Source organism: Moschus berezovskii, chromosome 9, assembly GCF_049115385.1.
Source record: "Moschus berezovskii isolate FMDL1 chromosome 9, NW_MosBer_1.0, whole genome shotgun sequence".
Taxonomy (NCBI): domain Eukaryota; kingdom Metazoa; phylum Chordata; class Mammalia; order Artiodactyla; family Moschidae; genus Moschus; species Moschus berezovskii.
Window position 1 is genome coordinate 100,492,376 of NC_142468.1, and position 18,283 is coordinate 100,510,658.

Sequence of the window (18,283 nt, forward strand, 5' to 3'; positions counted from 1 at the left end):
GCTGGATGGCATCACCGACTCTGTGGACATGAGTTTGAGTGAACTTCGGGAGTTGGTGATGGACAGGGAGGCCTGGCGTGCTGTGATTCATGGGGTCGCGGAGAGTCGGACACGACTGAGCGACTGAACTGAACTGAACTGACTGATGGATGTAACATCAACTTCTGTGTCTCAAACTTGGTTTTACACCAAGAATGAGGAAATTCTCTTATAGTGTACTTTGCATTTCGAAAGCATTTCTTCTGAAGTACATTGACAATGAAAAGGTGTATGATTCATTAATAAATTCCTGGTGCTCTGTGCCTAGCCCAAGGAATTATGAGTGACTTTTATAAACTCCACATATTTCCATAACATAACTGCCTCTGAACTTAGAATTTTAAAGATGAAAATAGCCTTGAAAATAATCTAGTTCTACCTTCTATAGGCAGTCATGCAGCTGAAAAGTGACAAAAGTTAGTTGTTTTTTTTTTTTTACTAATGGGTACTACCTTAAAAATTGAGAAGAAAATGAGATATAGCATTGACCCTTGTCTATTCTACTTGAATTAAGAAATCATAGGAAACTAGGGTGGAAAAGATTTTGTAGTTGTTTCCTGTATTTTGAAAAAATGAAATGACAAATCTTATGATCTGTTAGATACTTTGTAGAAAATTTGGATATTTTCAGAAAAACTTTTTTAAAAGATGAGACGATCTTTAAAAATTGAATAAATACCACTGACTACAGGTTATTAACCACTATGCTTTCCCTTCCTCCTCTTCCTTCTACTCTCCTCCTTCTCCTCTTCTGCCCCCCTTTTCTCCTCTTCCTCCTCCTTATTTTCTTCTTCTCTTCATCTCTCTCTCTCCCTTTCTCCCTCTCTCTCTCTTTAATGTTATTCCACTAAATTATCATGATATTTGTCAGGCTTTATCTAGGAGACTGAAAGTTACATGAAGTCCATCATGGCCTCAAATTTTATATGTTTAAAATTAATAACTGTAGCTTTGTAGGATCATTTTTAGTTTTAGAAATGGAATTTCTTTCCTTTCCAATGTTTGTTTGTCTCCTTCTCTGCATCGCTCATGTAAATACATGTTCAGAAAAGCCAACGCTGGCCCAAATCTTCCACATGGAGAAGAGAATCACATAATGGAAGTTTGTAATAAGGTCAGTTCTTGCCTTTTTAATCTGTTTCTATTCTTGAGTACCTTAAGTTTCTGATTCCCCTTAAAACTAGAGATTGTAACTCAAATGCACTGAGTATTCTTTGAAAGGGTAGAATTTAGTGCCTCAACAATCAGGTTATAATCACATAAATTAAAGCTTCTAACAGTTTAAATATTTTTAATTGGTTAATTTATTGGTTCAGTTTTGCTTTTAAGCTTTTAAATATCTGTTGTATTAGTTATATCTTTCACTGAAGTATACAGGGTGTAGAACTTCAATCGGTATAGTGACAAATTAATACCTATTGTGTTGTGTTGGATACACAGGGCTAAAGCCAAAAATGTCTTCTGATCCACAAGAGGTTGTGCAGGGTTTTCTTCTGGGATCAAATGCCCACATGGTGCCCAATGTAATAAAGCAAAATGTCAAAAATCAATTTAGAGGCTATTAACACATTACTTAAATTTTCTCTTTTGAAAATCTATTATATGTTCAAAATGCACCACACATATTCATATAAAATATTTCCAAAAGAACAGACAGATTTTGATAAATCCAGGTGTGTCAGGCATGTTTGGGAAGAGACAAAAGGCAGAGTTGGAAGAGATTGAAGACACATAGGTGACTCATTCACTGCTGGTATTTATGCAACAGAAGGTGAACTCTGATTAACTATTGTTCAAAGGATGAAAGGAACGTTCTTGATTTTCACAGAAACTTTCAGAGTATTACCATTGCCTCTTCTTTCGACATTGTCACAAATTGCTTCTATTAGGCTTTCTAAAGCACTGTCACTTTATGATTCTCAGTTTGGAGAACATTAATGTAATCCACTGGCATTGCATTCAAGGCTAATTGCATCCATGATTTACTCCTAACCTACCATTCCCAACTTCATTTTTACTGTTCCTTAGCACACCCTCCTCCAGCCAAGCCACTGAACTCATGGCTCTCTGAGTATGCCTTTCATGTTTTCACCTTTGTAGCTTTAGTTCTGTTATTCCCCATGCTTAAAATAGCCGTTTCCTTCAGTTTTGGCTAGCAAATTACAAGCTTTTAAATAGTTTTAGCTAAAATGATACATACCCCATGATATGTTACCTTACCACTTTGGCATAGTTAATTTCATTTTGCTAATATCTATGGTATTATTTCATCAGGTATTGTTTGCATGTTTCTGATTTTATATTTTTAATTTTAATATGAATATCTTATCTCTCTATGATAGGATCCATATCTAATTATCTTTGTTTCTCACTTCTACTTTCCACAGCAGTCATAGATGTTAAATACTAGTTTATTGACTATTTACATAGTCTCATTAAGTTAACTTTTAATTGAAAACTTATCATATTTCTTCTTTGGTATATATACTAGATAAGTGTCAATCATTGTGACATTTTCCTGACTTTTTTTACTTAGGTAACAGTAGATTGGAAACATGGCTCACACAGATAAATCAATGGTGTCTGAGTTTGTGCTTCTGGGACTCTCTAATTCTTGGGAACTTCAGCTTTTCTTCTTTGCCATCTTCTCAATAGTGTATGTGGCATCAGTTCTGGGCAACATCATGATTATTGTTGTTGTTTCCTCTGACGCCCATTTGAACTCTCCTATGTACTTCCTGCTCAGTAATCTTTCTTTCATTGATATCTGCCAATCTAACTTTGCCACCCCCAAGATGCTTGTGGACTTTTTTGTGGAGCACAAAACTATTTCCTTTGAGGGTTGCATGGCCCAAATATTCCTTCTTCACAGTTTTGTTGGGAGTGAGATGATGTTGCTTGTAGCTATGGCATGTGACAGATTTATAGCCATTTGTAAGCCTCTACACTATAGCACAATTATGAATCGAAGACTATGCATAATTTTTGTGTTTATTTCCTGGGCTGTGGGTATTCTTCATTCTGTGAGCCACTTGGCTTTTACAGTGGATCTGCCATTCTGTGGCCCCAATGAGGTAGACAGCTTCTTTTGTGACCTTCCCATGGTAATAGAGTTGGCTTGCATGGATAGTTACGAAATGGAAATTATGACCCTAACTAACAGTGGCCTGATATCACTGAGCTGTTTTCTGGCTTTAATTATTTCCTACACTGTCATTTTGATCACTGTCCGTCACCGTTCCTCCAGCGGATCATCCAAGGCACTTTCTACATTAACTTCCCATATCACGGTGGTCATTCTTTTCTTTGGGCCTTGCATTTATTTTTATATATGGCCTTTTAGCAGACTTTCGCTGGATAAGTTCCTTTCTGTGTTTTACACTGTTTGCACACCCCTGTTGAATCCCATCATCTACTCTCTGAGAAATGAAGATGTTAAATCAGCCATGAGAAAATTGAGAAACCGTCATATGAGCTTCTGGAAAAACTAGGACACACCATGAAGGAACATAAATATGCAATGGAAATGAAAAGCCCCTACTGGATCACAGCATCAAGCCAATTATTTTTGCTAATGACTGGGGTTATTCAATTACAGAATTAGATTTTTTCCCCAACTGCAAAGGAATTGCATAAAACCAGTTCTTGGTTTGCTATTTAATTTTGACCACTTTTTCATACTTCATAATTCTAAAGTACAAATTCTCTTGAAAATATTTAGTAACCTTTCAAAATATTTTATAAATAATTTAGAGATTCTAATCTACAAAAAAAGCTATTCATGTTACTAAGTTTGTGATTCTCTTCAATTGAACTTGTGTAATTTTTATGCCTTGTAATCAAAACATGCAAGTAAATTATGTTTCTGTTAGGCTCTATCAACTTATTCATAATATTTTTTTCTATAAATTGACATGGTGGAAAAACATTGTTTTAAAACATAGATTTCACCTCACTTGTATACATTTCTTGCATGATTTTTAGCTTATCTTTTCCTCATGTATTGAAAATTTTTGGTTATTTATAGTTTTTCCTATCTGCTGCTATGTCCCAATAAATTTTTTCTGTTTTTTCTAGATTATTTGATATACATATCTATTCATTACAAAACTTTTTCTAGATATTTGTTGCTATCAGCAGCATACTTATCTATTTCCCTAGTCTACTTATTTTTAAGTAGAAAAAGTTAGTTATAATGAGTTCTACATTAGTCATAAAAATTGCAAATATCTTTGAAATTGTCTGCAAATACATCAGATATAGAATATTTAAATTCACAGAAAAAGTCAATTTCTTATGTACCTAAAACATACAAATGCACAAAAATGACAAAATTTTTTTGAAACTCGGATCTATTCTTTCTTATTTCTTGGAACACAGAAGAGAGAATGTAAAATTCTTGTACTTGTAATAATGCTTTGCAAGCATGCTAAGTCGCTTCAGTCATGTCCGGCTCTTTGCGACACTATGGACTGTGGCTTGCCAGGCTGCTCTGTCCATGGGATTCTTCAGGCAAGGATATTGGAGTGGATTGCCACGCCCTTCTCCAGGGAATCTTCCTGACCCAGGGATTGAACCCAGATCTCTTATTATTTCCTGCATTGGCAATCAGGTTCTTTACCACTAGCACCACCTGGTAATAAGGTTTTAAAATCTGTGCTGGAGAAGACTCTTGAGAGTCCTTGGACAGCACGGAGATCAAACCAGTCAATCCTAAAGGAAATCAGCCCTGAATATTCATTGGAAGGACTGATGCTGAAGCTGAAGCTCCAATAATTTGGCCACCTGATGTGAAGCAACACATCATCTGAAAAAGACCCTGCTGCTGGGAAAGATTGAGGGCAAGAGGAGAAGAGGACAACAGAGGATGAGATGGTTGGACGGCATCACTGACTCAATGGACATGAGTCTGAGCTAACTGTGGGAGATAGTGAAGTACAGGGGAGCTTGGCATGCTGCAGTCCATGTGGTCACAAGGAGTCAGAAGAGACTTAGTGACTGAACAACAAATTATTGTTTCATTCGCTGGCCAAAGGTTTCTTATGTACTTCTCCCTTTGCCTTATGAAAAAGGCCTTATAACAAAAAGACTAAATGTATTCTACAAAGAAAAAAGTTGCTTAACAGAAAATAGAAAGCCTGCAATTGTCATCACATTGGGTTCAGTATTTTAATTATATTTTAAAACATAACTTAGTGACTGTGTGTTTAGATATTAACTCTGCATGATAAATCAGAGCCAGCTGACTCTTAGATATAGACAGTCTTTTAGAACCATGATACTAATTATTAGCTAAGAATTCTTGGAACTTTAGAGTTCAGGTCAAATTCATTTGTACAATATCAAACATGGTAATGTTCCTTTAACATGACTTTTTTTTTTTAAACGAATTTTATATAGTGCCAAAACATTTTAAATATGTAATAACCATTAATGCATTCATGATATTGTTCGTAGTATTTTTTTCCCTTTTAACTCTGACTTGCAGGTGAAAATGGAGAGTTGCCAATAGTACCCTTGAAAAACTGTCATTTAGCTGCTCTGATCCTCAATAGTCAAATACTGAGGTAGAGGAGGAGTAGGTGACACAAGGAAAAATGGAGGTGAGGGAGAACAGTAGGAGAAAGAGGGAAATTAGAATTTGTGAGTGGTCATTTGATTTGGCCAGTTCCTTGTACTACCAGAGACACGTTCTTCCACTTTCTAATCATTGTTGGGTCTACTTGGGATTTTAGTGATTGGGCACAACCTGTCACATTGAGTTTGATAAAAAAATTCAGAAGTCAAAAAGTTAAAAAAATAGTTGGCAAATATGACTGCGTTAATTCCCACAAAAGTTTTAGTTTCTTTTTTTTTTTAAATTCTATCACAAATAAAGTCAAAAGAAAAATTAGGTGACAAGCAGTATTATCTACAGGGGTAATATCTTTAATTTGTAAAGAAGTTTTATAAGTCAGTAAGCAAATACCCATGGCATCCAGTCCCGTCACTTCATGGCAAATAGATGGGGAAACAATGGAAACAGTGAGAGACTCTATATTTTTGGACTCCAAAATCACTGCAGATGGTGACTACAGCCATAAAATTAAAGGACACTTACTCCTTGGAAGAAAAGTTATGACCAACCTAGATAGCATTTTAAAAAGCAGAGATGTTCCTTTACCACCAAAGGTCCATCTAGTCAAACGTATGGTTTTTCCAGTAGTCATGTATGGATGTGAGAGTTGGACTATAAAGAAAACTGAGTGCCGAAAAATTTATGCTTTTGAACTGTGGTGTTGGAGAACACTCTTGTGTCCCATAGACTGCAAGGAGATCCAACCAGTCTATCCTAAAGGTTATCAGTCCTGAATATTCATTAGAAGGACTGACGCTGAAGCTGAAACTACAATACTTTGGCCACTTGATGTGAAGAACTGACTCATTTGAAAAGACCCTGATGCTGGGAAAGATTGAAGGCAGGAGAAAAAGGGGACAATGGAGGATGAGATGCTTGGGTGGCATCACCAACGTGATGGACATGAGTTTGTGTAGGCTCCAGGAGTTGGTGATGGACAGGGAAGCCTGGGGTGCTACAGTCCATCAGGTCGCAAAGAGTCAGACACGACTGGGTGACTGAGCTGAACTGAAGCAAACACCCTTAAGGTAACTGCCTGCTTTATTTTAAAGGTTGGCATGACTTATGGTTTTACTTTATTTTTAAAGATCAAACTGGAGGAATCGATTTGAAAAAGTCAATGGTAAAAGTTCAGATGATCAGAAGATCTTGAAACATTTGAGGAGAAAAATGATGACGGTTTAGACAGGGGAGTTAAAATGAATATAATGAATATAATTTAATAAATGGAATATTTTGGAAGAATACAAAGTAGTATATAGAAAAAGACTGAGGAAAAAGAAGGTACTAAGTTTCTGGCTGAAAATGCTGAGGCAAAAGAAATGCCATTAGCTGGGGATGGGGAATAGGTTTGGAAACAGAAGAATTGAAATATCTGTGAAATATTAAAGAGAAAGATATCAAGAAGGAAGCTGGTCTATCAATAGAGAATTCAGAGAAACCTGGGCTTCTTTATTGGCTCACCAAGTTTCCCTTTCTTGCTGTCACCTGCTCTTCTCTGTAGACCTCAGTCCTTTCACTGCTCTGAGACCTCTTTCCACAATATCCAAAAGCAAACTACTTGTGTATCTAAGCAGTTTTACCCACTGTATTCCCAAATGACTTTCTGTTTGATTCTGATGTTCGGTTAAGTAATGAGCAAAGACAATGAAAATATTGGATTTTGAGGGGTAGCTTATTATAAGATATGGAGTTTCAAAAACTTCATCATAGATATTTCCATAAAAAGATAAAAGCAAAGGATTAAAGAAAAGATTCTAATTATCTTAGGCCCATTGGAGACTGATATTTCTTATGATACATATTCCTGCTCTGGGCATTTAGGCTGGTGTTTATTGTCTTTGCCACTTTAGACAAAGGCACATGGAGGGAGACAGCTTGTTAAACAAGAGTAACTGCTGTTGCAGACTCCTAGGTCACTACATTTCCCTCTTGTGATATGTACTTTGCTTTCAATTATAGACAAATAAACGCTTTTATCATCTTGTTTTTAGAAAAACAACTTGAAGTATGTAATAATTCCCACAGCAAGATGACCTCACTAAAGGAAGTTTTTTTTAATGGGCTATTGCAGTCCATGGGATTGGTTATCTGAGATTTGGGGGCATGTAGTATGGTATTCAAATATTGTCTTATGGGCTCTTGTGACTCAATCTTTTCTTTTTTTTTTAAAAAAGCCAATAGGTTTTGGAGGTTTCTTTTCTTCAACCTATTATTGCTCCCCTGTGATTTCGCTCAAAACTGTTATGTGGAATTTAATCACATGAAGCAAAAAATTAAATATAGATATTAGCATTCAGAGTTAAAGGGATTCTGGGCTAAAGTATCTATAGAATTGAGATGACAAGATTCTGTAATAGCCTATATGGGACAAGAATCTGAAAAAGAATGGATATATGTATATGTAGAATTGAATCACTTTGCTATACACCTGAAACTAACACAATATTGTAAGTCAGCTATACTCCAATATAAAAGAATTAAATTAAAAAAAAGAGCTTGGAGTTTGTATATGAGATTCTAAAATCTGAAATAAAACATTAGACTTATTTGATTATTGTCACTGCTAACACGTCGATGCTTACCAGGTGAAGGTAAGCATATAGCTAAATTATTTTGAAAAAATAGATATGGTGATAGAGAATAGAATCGGGCAAAAAATTGTCATTTTAATAACTCAATAGATTTTGCATTTATCACTTCGAAAACTCTTGTCAAGCCTTGTATATACATTGATACACTATAGGAAGATGTTTTAAAAGGCATAAGATTCTATGAGTAACACAAAAAAGTAATTAGTAATTTTTATATTTTAAAATGCGGATGTGGATGTCTTACCTTTACTAAATAATACAATATATCTCATGCAGCTGTCATTGAATGTGACTACAGACACAGAAAAATTTTCCCAGTTTCTGAGATCTGGCCATAAGCTTCATTTCAAGGGTTCTTACAAGAAATCACAGATCATTTCAATTTTATTTTGAATGACACAATTATCACCACACATTTAAATAAAAATATAAGTTGCTTTTCAAATTCTGTATACAGAAGTATATGTATAGAATTTGGAATGCAATTTTATATCTATATTTCTTTTTAGAAAACAAGAAAGACTAGGTTTTTAGTGTGTGTCCATATTTTAAGACTGAATTCCGTTCCGTTTAGTCGCTCAGTCGTGTCTGACTCTTTGCGACCCCGTGGACTGTAGCCTACCAGGCTTCTCCGTCCATGGGATTCTCCAGGCAAGAATACTGGAGTGGGTTACCATTTCCTTCTCCAGGGGATCTTCCGGACCCAGGGATCGAACCGGGGTCTCCCGCATTGGAGGCAGACGCTTTAACCTCTGAGCCACCAGTGAAGCCCAATTAAGAGACTGAATTAACAGCTTTCTAAAATTGTTTAAGCCTATGAGGCAGATTATTGTTCAAAAAAGTCGATTATGCCAATTTCATAGTAAGGTTAAAAGCTAAGTTTCCATTATGTAGTTTCTAATAAACCAGCCAAAATTATACTGATGTTTTTCAAGAGAATGCTTATTTCACATAAACAATTTATTGCACGTTTCCTATTCCTTTTGTCTGAAGTAGATTTCCTCAAGGCTTGCTCTTCATTTTCTTTAGTTGCTGCTGAAATGTAACCTACCCAGAGAGGCTTTTATGATCACTTGGTTAGTCCATATTCCTTTGCCCTGCTTTATTTTCTCTGAAGCACTTATCACTAAATGACATAATATATATTTTGTCTCCATTGCCTCTGCCAGTCCCACCATTTCTTTAGGATATAACCAAATGAAGGTGGGGCACATTTCCCCTCCTTTTTTTCGCATTGCTTTGGCTCCAGAGTCCATAAGGTTGAATGGTGCAGAGCAGGCAATTTGTATTATTTGTTGAGTTAATATATAAATTATGTTTTCAGTTGACTTTGGAAAAACACTTTTGTTATTGTGAAAAACTCATCAGAGAAAGAAGAGATTAAAAAATGACCAGCAAACATAAGTGGTACAAATATGTTTAAAGAACAAACATATCACAGTAATTAAATTACATTCAGTTCCATCTTTGAAGTGCTTTGAAGGTCTCATTAAATAATATTATATTCAACTGTTGTGAAAAGGAGATCATATGGAGAGAAATAAAGAGTGATTGAAAAGAACATATGCTTCTGAGGTTCTCGGAAAACATTTTAACTACTAAATCATATAAAACTCAAATTGTTTTAATATAGAAAAGTGAAAGTAATTTGTCACTCATAGTAGCTTAACTTACAAATTAATTTCTCTCTCTTATTATCACTGCAGATTTTCTCAAATGCATGGACACATCTCACTTATTTCTCCAATGTCATTGCTAAAGTAACTGGTCTGATTTTCATCTCTTTGCACTTGGCCTAAATTTCTTGTCCCTCCAAGATTCTGTAAAAGGCATCAGATTCATCTTTTGAATTTGTAATCTGAATGTGTAAGTATGGTACATGGGACTTTCAAAGTGCTATTGAGATCTTGCACACTTCTATAAAAAGTGTATTGGTATATAATATCAAATCAAATTTTCCCTTCCTTCCATATTGACAACTATTAATTGGGTAAATCTTTATCCATCTTTTATCTAGCCAATCCATAAATGCAAAAGTAAATGACAATTTGTATAGTTATGTAACACAAGAAAAATATAAATTCCTGGAAATAATAATAATACCCTTATCTGTTATTTTTTTAAATAAATTTTTTTTTCCCTTTAATAACTTGAGCAGCCCGGATTCAGTTAATGGATGGATCAATAAGTCAGTGGTTACTGAATTCATTTTGTTGGGCCTGTCTGCTGCTGCTGCTGCTAAGTCACTTCAGTCGTATCCGACTCTGTGTGACCCCATAGACGGAAGCCCACCAGGCTCCCCCGTCCCTGGGATTCTCCAGGCAAGAACACTGGAGTGGGTTGCCATTTCCTTCTCCTGTCTAGCTCTCGGGAACTCCAGCTCTTCCTTTTCTTTGTCTTCTCTGTGTTTTATGGTGCTGCAGTGTTGGGAAACATTCTTATCATTCTCACAGTGATTACAGACTCTCGACTGCATTCTCCAATGAACTTTTTTCTTAGCAATCTCTCCTTCATTGATGTCTGTCAGGCTACATTTGCCACTCCCAAGGTGATTGCAGATTTCCTCAGTGAACACAAGACCATCACTTTCAAGGGATGCATGTCACAGATTTTTTTCTTGCATGTTTTTGGGGGCAGTGAGATGGTACTTCTTGTTGCCATGGCCTATGATAGATATATCGCTATACGCAAACCTCTGCATTACATGACCATCCTGAGCCGAAGACTGTGCACTGTCCTGGTGGGGGTCTCCTGGGCCATTGGCATCTTGCTTGCACTCAGCCAGTCACCTGGTATTCACAATAGATCTTCCTTTCTGTGGACCCAACAAGGTAGACAATTTCTTTTGCGATCTCCCCCTCGTGATTAAACTTGTCTGCTTGGACACCTAGGTTTTAGAGATCCTGGTGCTCACAAGTAGTGGCCTGTTGTCACTTATCTGTTTTCTCCTTTTGCTCATTTCTTACACTATCATCCTTGCTACTGTCCATCGCCAAGCCTCTGGTGGGACATCCAGGGCACTTTCCACTCTGTCTGCCCACATTACTGTTGTAGTTCTGTTCTTTGGCCCATTAATCTTTATCTACATTTGGCCCTTTGAAAGCTTCACAGTTGATAAATTTATCTCTGTGTATTTTACTGGATTCACTCCTCTTCTTAACCCTATGATTTACACCCTAAGGAATAAAGATGTAAAGGAAGCCATGAAGAAACTAAGGAACCAACATGTGGGTTCCAAGGAAGCCTTTTAGACAACTGTGATGAAGCAACACAAGTCCTTTCTTCTTGTTCTTTGTAATGCCCATGTGTAGTTGTTATCACTGTGTTTCTATCATAATTAGTCTTTCTGGTTATAGGACCTGATTTGTCACTCTAAAGTTGGCAAATGCAATGCAGAACTGCATATTATGTTACCAGTTTTGATATTCTGTGGCTCACTTCATCTTCCCTGAAATGGTAACCGTGCTGTGCTGTGCTTAGTTGCTCAGTCGTATCTGACTCTGGGACCCCATGGAGCCTGCCAGGCTCCTCTGATTCTCCAGGCCAGAATACTGGAGTGGGTTGTTATGCCCTCCTTCAGGAGATCTTCCCAGCCCAGGTATTGAACCCAGGTCTCCCACATTGCAGGCAGATTCTTTACTGTCTGAGACACAAGGGAAGCCCCCAAACAGTAGCTACATATATTAAAATTTATAATGTCCTTTATATAAGTCTTGTTAAAAAATCTTGCAACCTTTTAAAGATATCTCCATATTAAATCAGATTAGCAAACACATCTAACTTGACTGGAGTAGCATAGAAAGCAATTTAGTGCTAAAAATAGAAACTGTTTTGACATTATAAGCTAAATGAAAATTGCTTTCATAAGTTATAGTTCATAATTATTTCAGCTAATAACTTGATTCCTATAAGTAGTTGCAAATATTCCACATTCATAAATAAGGCAATACTATTCATAAATTTTAAATTATATTTATTATTTATGTTAAATTTTAAATACCCCAAATACTATAGTATTAATGATAGGACTGAGTTTTGACGCTCTGAATTTGAAGCAAATAACATATCAATAGCATCACCACGGAGAAGGCGATGGCACCCCACTCCAGTACTCTTGCCTGGAAAATCCCATGGACCGAGGACCTGGTATGCGACAGTCCATGGGGTCGCGAAGAGTGGGACATGGCTGAGTGACTTCACTTTCACTTTTCACTTTCATGCATTGGAGAAGGAAATGGCAACCACTCTAGTGTTCTTGCCTGGAGAATCCCAGGGAGGGCAGAACCTGGTGGACTGCCGTCTATGGGGTCGCACAGAGTCGGACACGACTGAAGCGACTTAGCAGCAGCAGCATCACCAAGGCCATAATTCAAATTATAAGAGTAGTCTTATGCTTTCTGGGACAACTGTCATAGCACTTTACAGATTTTATTTATATCATTGATAATAAACCTACCAGCTAAAAATAATTATAGGATATCTAAACAGGCTGATTGCAGCCATGAAATTAAAAGACGCTTGCTCCTTGGAAGGAAAGTTATGACCAGCCTAGATAGCATACTAAAAAGCAGAGACATTACTTTGCCAACCAAGGTCCGTCTAGTCAAGGCTATGGTTTTTCCCGTGGTCATGTATGGATGTGAGAGTTGGACTGTGAAGAAAGCTGATCGCTGAAGAATTGATGCTTTTGAACTGTGGTGCTGGAGAAGACTCTTGAGAGTCCCTTGGACTGCAAGGAGATCCAACCAGTCCATTCTAAAGGAGGTCAGTCCTGGGTGTTCATTGGAAGGACTGATGCTAAAGCTGAAACTCCAATACTTTGGCCACCTCATGCAACGAGTTGACTCATTGGAAAAGACTCTGATGCTGGGAGCGATTGGGGGTAGGAGGAGACGGGGACGACAGAGAATGAGGTGGCTGGATGGCATCACCGACTCGATGGACATGAGTTTGAGTGAACTCCGGGAGTTGGTGATGGACAGGGAGGCCTGGCGTGCTGTGGTTCATGGGGTCGGACACGACTGAGCGACTGAACTGAACTGACTGAAATAGACAGTGATTTGTTTAATTCATGTGAGAGTTTAATTTCACAGTAATCACAGAAAGTGCACATATTAATAATTATGAAATATATCCCATACTTTAAAAAAAAATTAAGTGAAATTTCAGAAACATCTCACCAAATCAGGGAATGACTGTGATAAAGAAGGTGAGCATAATTGATTCAGCCCCTTATTAGTCACACAAGCACATGCAGTAAGTGCCATAGAAAGGATAAAATCTTCAAAACACTGATTTTCAGGTAAGTTATACTGTTGTTTGATACACATGAGGCATTTGGAGTGATGAAATAGGAAACTAGTGGAAAACTAGATTGTCCTTACCTCAGTCACATCTTTGAGACCTTGTACCCTGCAGCAATCTGATCTCCTTATCACATTTGTTGTCCACACGTGAGGGTGTGAGGTTACTTCATTGGATATGACTTTAATAAACTTAAATTTATTAAAAACAGGCTATATGAATATTATTCAAATGAGAAATGACAGGTTTTACAAAAGAGGCAAAGCCATAGTTCCGTGTTCAGTAAAAGATTTCAACTGAAGTCAAGATATCTATTAAAAAGCTCATTACCAGATAATAAAAGCAAGTGAAGGGTATAATAGACATCATAAACATATGTTTATAATGGTATGTTATAAACATATGAAGTGTTAATAGTCTCAGTGTGGTAATGTTCAGCTTTGTTCAATTCAATGTAGCTCAATACTTTTTTACTTAATTTATGCCGATGTTGTGGTCAGAGGAGATTAAGAAAGAACTCTGGCTTCATATAAATGACTGAACATTAAGGAAACAAAGACTCACAGAACTTACTCTGTATTCAAATTGCAGAAGGGTATGACCAGCAGAGCACATTTTTCTGGCCAACCACCAGAAAACCTCATAATTGATACCAATTTAATGAATTGCCCTAGTGCAAGTTTTGGCCCACAGACTTACAGACCCAGAAATGCCAACTTGTTGATAATTGCAAGAAACTTGGGGGAATTTGTCAAGTTCCACTGAAATTGTAATTATAAAACAAATCAAATAGTCACAGCACTGTAATTAGAATAGATATCGAATTATTAGTTAGTGCTTTTGGTGAAGCTATGTTGGTTACTTGATTGACACAAGATCATCATACTCTGATAACCTGACAGAGAAACACCACCTGAACAACGTTGGGGTGGGCACTGTTATGATTTGCCTTGGTGATTCCCTCTCTTATTTCCCTGTACATTCAGGACTAAATATAGTCTTTTTCAGGGTGTGCTAATACCTCTCACCAGATTAAAATGAAAATTTACTGGCCTAAGAGTCACTGTAATTGAATTGAAGAGAATTGACATATGTTCTATACATTATATATGTTATAAAACCTAATTCTCAAATGACAACCATATTTTACTATTTCTAAACACTTATGAGTCATATATCATAGGCAGAAAATTTCATGAAAAGCTATGCAAATGATAAACACAAACAGAAAAAAAGTCAATCTATTAGGTAGTAAAAATATAATTTAAAACAAGAGAGAAGTGTTATGTTCTCTGTTATACTGATAAGGAATAAAATAAGACTGAAAATGTGGAAATATGGAAGTTCTCTTTAGTCAAAAATTGCTGATAAATTTTTAGAAAGCAATCTGGTATATTTATCAAAATATGTCTGTATTTATAACTTAATAAATTTATCTAGGCATCTTCTATCTTTAGTAAATAAATTCCCAGTTCTCAAGCACAAAATTAAATATTTATAAATATTATACATTATGGACTCTAGAAAATAGAGTCCCCATTAAGAACTGGATAAAGCTAGTCATAAATAAAAAAAAACTGTGACTCTTTTCATGTAAGAATGCCATTGAAGACTGAGATTGATATTTCTTCCCCTTTCTGGAAGAGCATTCATCCATCCAATGAAACCAGAATAAACTTCATTCTAAAATTTGACAGGCATCATTATAAGGGAATTTTTTAAGCCAATTTCACTTAAAAAGAAGTATAAAAAATTCCTTTAAAAACAGCAATAGAAATTCAAGAATATGTAAAAACAGGAAGCAAAAGTGATGATCTAGTTTAAGATACCCAGAAATATAATATTGGTTTGAAATTTGACTATCATTCAATATAATTCACTTTACTAACAAAATACAAGAAAAGAAACATATGATTATCTCAATACATGGGAAAAGTCTTTAAAAACAGTCATTGTTGAAAAACAAAACTTTCATTAACTAAGAACAGAAAAGAATATCTATGGCTGAAAACTTCAATGAGGCACAAAGCATTTAACAGTACCTATAAATAGCATTGTTATCTACTAAACTGAAGTGCTAGTTCAGAAAACAAAACACTGACAACAAAATTTAAAAAAAAATTATAAACAGGAAGTAGAAGGAGGTGGGATTCACAGCAAATTGAATTCAGATAAACTTTAAAGATTAACTAAGTGAGTAGTCAGACTTCGTTTTTTTGGGCTCCAAAATCACTGCAGATGCTGATTGCAGCCATGAAATTAAAAGACGCTTGCTCCTTGGAAGGAAAGTTATGACCAACCTTGATAGTATATTAAAAAGCAGAGACATTACTTTGCCAACCAAGGTCCGTCTAGTCAAGGCAATGGTTTTTCCCGTGGTCATGTATGGATGTGAGAGTTGGACTGTGAAGAAGGCTGATCGCCGAAGAATCGATGCTTTTGAACTGTGGTGCTGGAGAAGACTCTTGAGAGTCCCTTATACTACAAGGAGATCCAACCAGTCCATTCTAGAGGAGATCAATCCTGGATGTTCATTGGAGGGACTGATGCTGAAGCTGAAACTGCAATACTTTGGCCACCTCATGCGACGAGTTGACTCACTGGAAAAGACTCTGATGCTGGGAAAGGTTGGGGGCGGGAGGAGAAGGGGACGACGGAGAATGAGATGGCTGGATGGCATCACCGACTCTGTGGACATGAGTTTGAGTGAACTCCGGGAGTTGGTGATGGACAGGGAGGCCTGGCGTGCTGTGATTCATGGGGTCGCGGAGAGTCAGACACGACTGAGCGACTGAACTGAACTGAACTGAAGTGAGTAGTTAAAAAAAATTCACCCTGAAACATTTAAATACTGCAACCTGGAGAACTTTATACTAAGTGCAATAAACCAGACACAGAAGAATAAATATTACATGGTATCACTTATACAAGAAATCTAAAATAGTCAAAATCATAGAAAATCTCATAGAAACAGAGAGTAGCAGTTGCCTGAGGGGGAGGAAAACAGGGAGATACTAGTTTAGACAAAGGAGTTTCTATTAAAAGATGAAAAGCTCTGGAGTTCTAATACATCATGGTGACCATAGTAAACAATACTGCATTTTACACTTGAAATTTGTTTAGAGAGTATGTTTTATGCTGAATGTTATTACAAAAGAGGCAATACCTATAAAAAAGAAACTTTTAGAGGTAACGGATATGTTTTTGACACACATTGTGGTGACAGTCTCACAGGTGTATAATTATCTTCAGACTCAGTAAACTGTATCAATTAAAAATTTACAGTATTTGTATATCAGTCATACATCAATGTTTCTTTAAAGATTAAAGCTCCACATCTAACAAAAAAATAAAACATGACAAAGTAAATGATATAACATGAAGTGAATATTTTAAATTAAAACAGTATATAAAAAAAGAAGTATACTTATATGATAAGATGTTACAATATCATTTAATAAAGTGGAAGATAAAAGTTATAGATCAATTTAAAGGTAAAATAAAACCAACAGAAAAAATAGAAAACTAAAAAAAGAAATCCAATAGAGGACAGAATGAGTAGGAAAAATGAGCAGATATAGATAAAATAAAGGGCTTCCCATGTGGCTCAGCTGGTAAAGTATCCACCTGCAATGCGGGAGACCTGGGTTTCATCCCTGGGTTGGGAAGATCCCCTGAAGAAGGGAAAGATTACCCACTCCAGTATTCTGGCCTGGAGAATTCTTGGGGTCCCAAAGATTAAATAGGAAAAAAAAAATAGCAAGATAGTAGATATACAGTCATTAAAGTAATTACATGTGAAAGGTCTAAGGACTTCACTAAGAGACAGATACTGTCAAGGTGAACCACAAGCAAGAACCAGCTATTTGCTGTGTATAAGGAATCAACTTTAAATATAAAGACATAGACTGCTCAAAATAAAAGGATGGAGAAAAGACATACAATGCAAACAGTAATTATAAGGGAACCAAAGAAATCACATCAATATCTGACTCTGAAGACTTCAGAACAAGAAATATTACTGAGAATAAAGAGAGACATGCTGTGATAGTAAAGAGCTTAATCCATCAAGAAGGCATAATGATCCTAATCTGCTCGCACCTGTTTGATGAGCTTTCAATACATTGAGCCAAACATTTCTTCTAAATTTATTTATTTGTTTTTGTGTAGCAGAGTTTTATTAAAGTAAGAAAAGGAACAGAGAAAGTTTCTGACATAGATATCAGAAGGGGAGCAGAGAAAGCCCACTTGCTAGTGCTAGCACGGGAGTTATATACTTTTAAAATTAGCTATTACAATAAGTCAAAAGAATGTCTCAAGGTTGCAAAGATCTTACTAGACCCACTCCCATAGTTTACATTTTAAGATAACAGGATTAGCCAGAGGTTTTCAGTTCTGAACTGAATTGTTCAGTCGCACAGTTGTGTCTGACTCTCTGTGACCCCATGGACTGCGGCACGCCAGGCCTCCCTGTCCATCACCACTCCCAAAGCTGACTAAACTCATGTCCATTGAATCAGTGATGCCATCTCATCCTATGTCGTTCCCTTCTCCTCCTGCTTCAATCATTCCCAGCATCAGAGTCTTTTCAAATGAGCCAGTTCTTCACATCAGGTGGCCAAAGTGGTGGGGTTTCAACTTCAGCTTCGGTCATTCCAATGAATATTCAGGACTGATTTCCTTTAGGATAGACTCATTGGATCTCCTTGAGTCCAAAGAACTCTCAAGA

General features: G+C 36.4%; 1 protein-coding gene and 1 pseudogene across 1 annotated transcript; both read left to right on the plus strand.

Annotated features, from left to right (window-relative positions):
• The first annotated feature begins 2,594 nt into the window (after positions 1–2,594).
• On the plus strand, positions 2,595–3,530 carry LOC129537449 (olfactory receptor 4K1-like). The gene has a single exon (XM_088840368.1). It carries the CDS (start codon positions 2,595–2,597, stop codon positions 3,528–3,530), a length of 936 nt encoding a protein of 311 aa, XP_088696494.1.
• A 7,148-nt stretch (positions 3,531–10,678) lies between these two features.
• Positions 10,679–11,501, plus strand: LOC148776671 (olfactory receptor 4K1-like; annotated as a pseudogene).
• Positions 11,502–18,283: the final 6,782 nt, after the last annotated feature.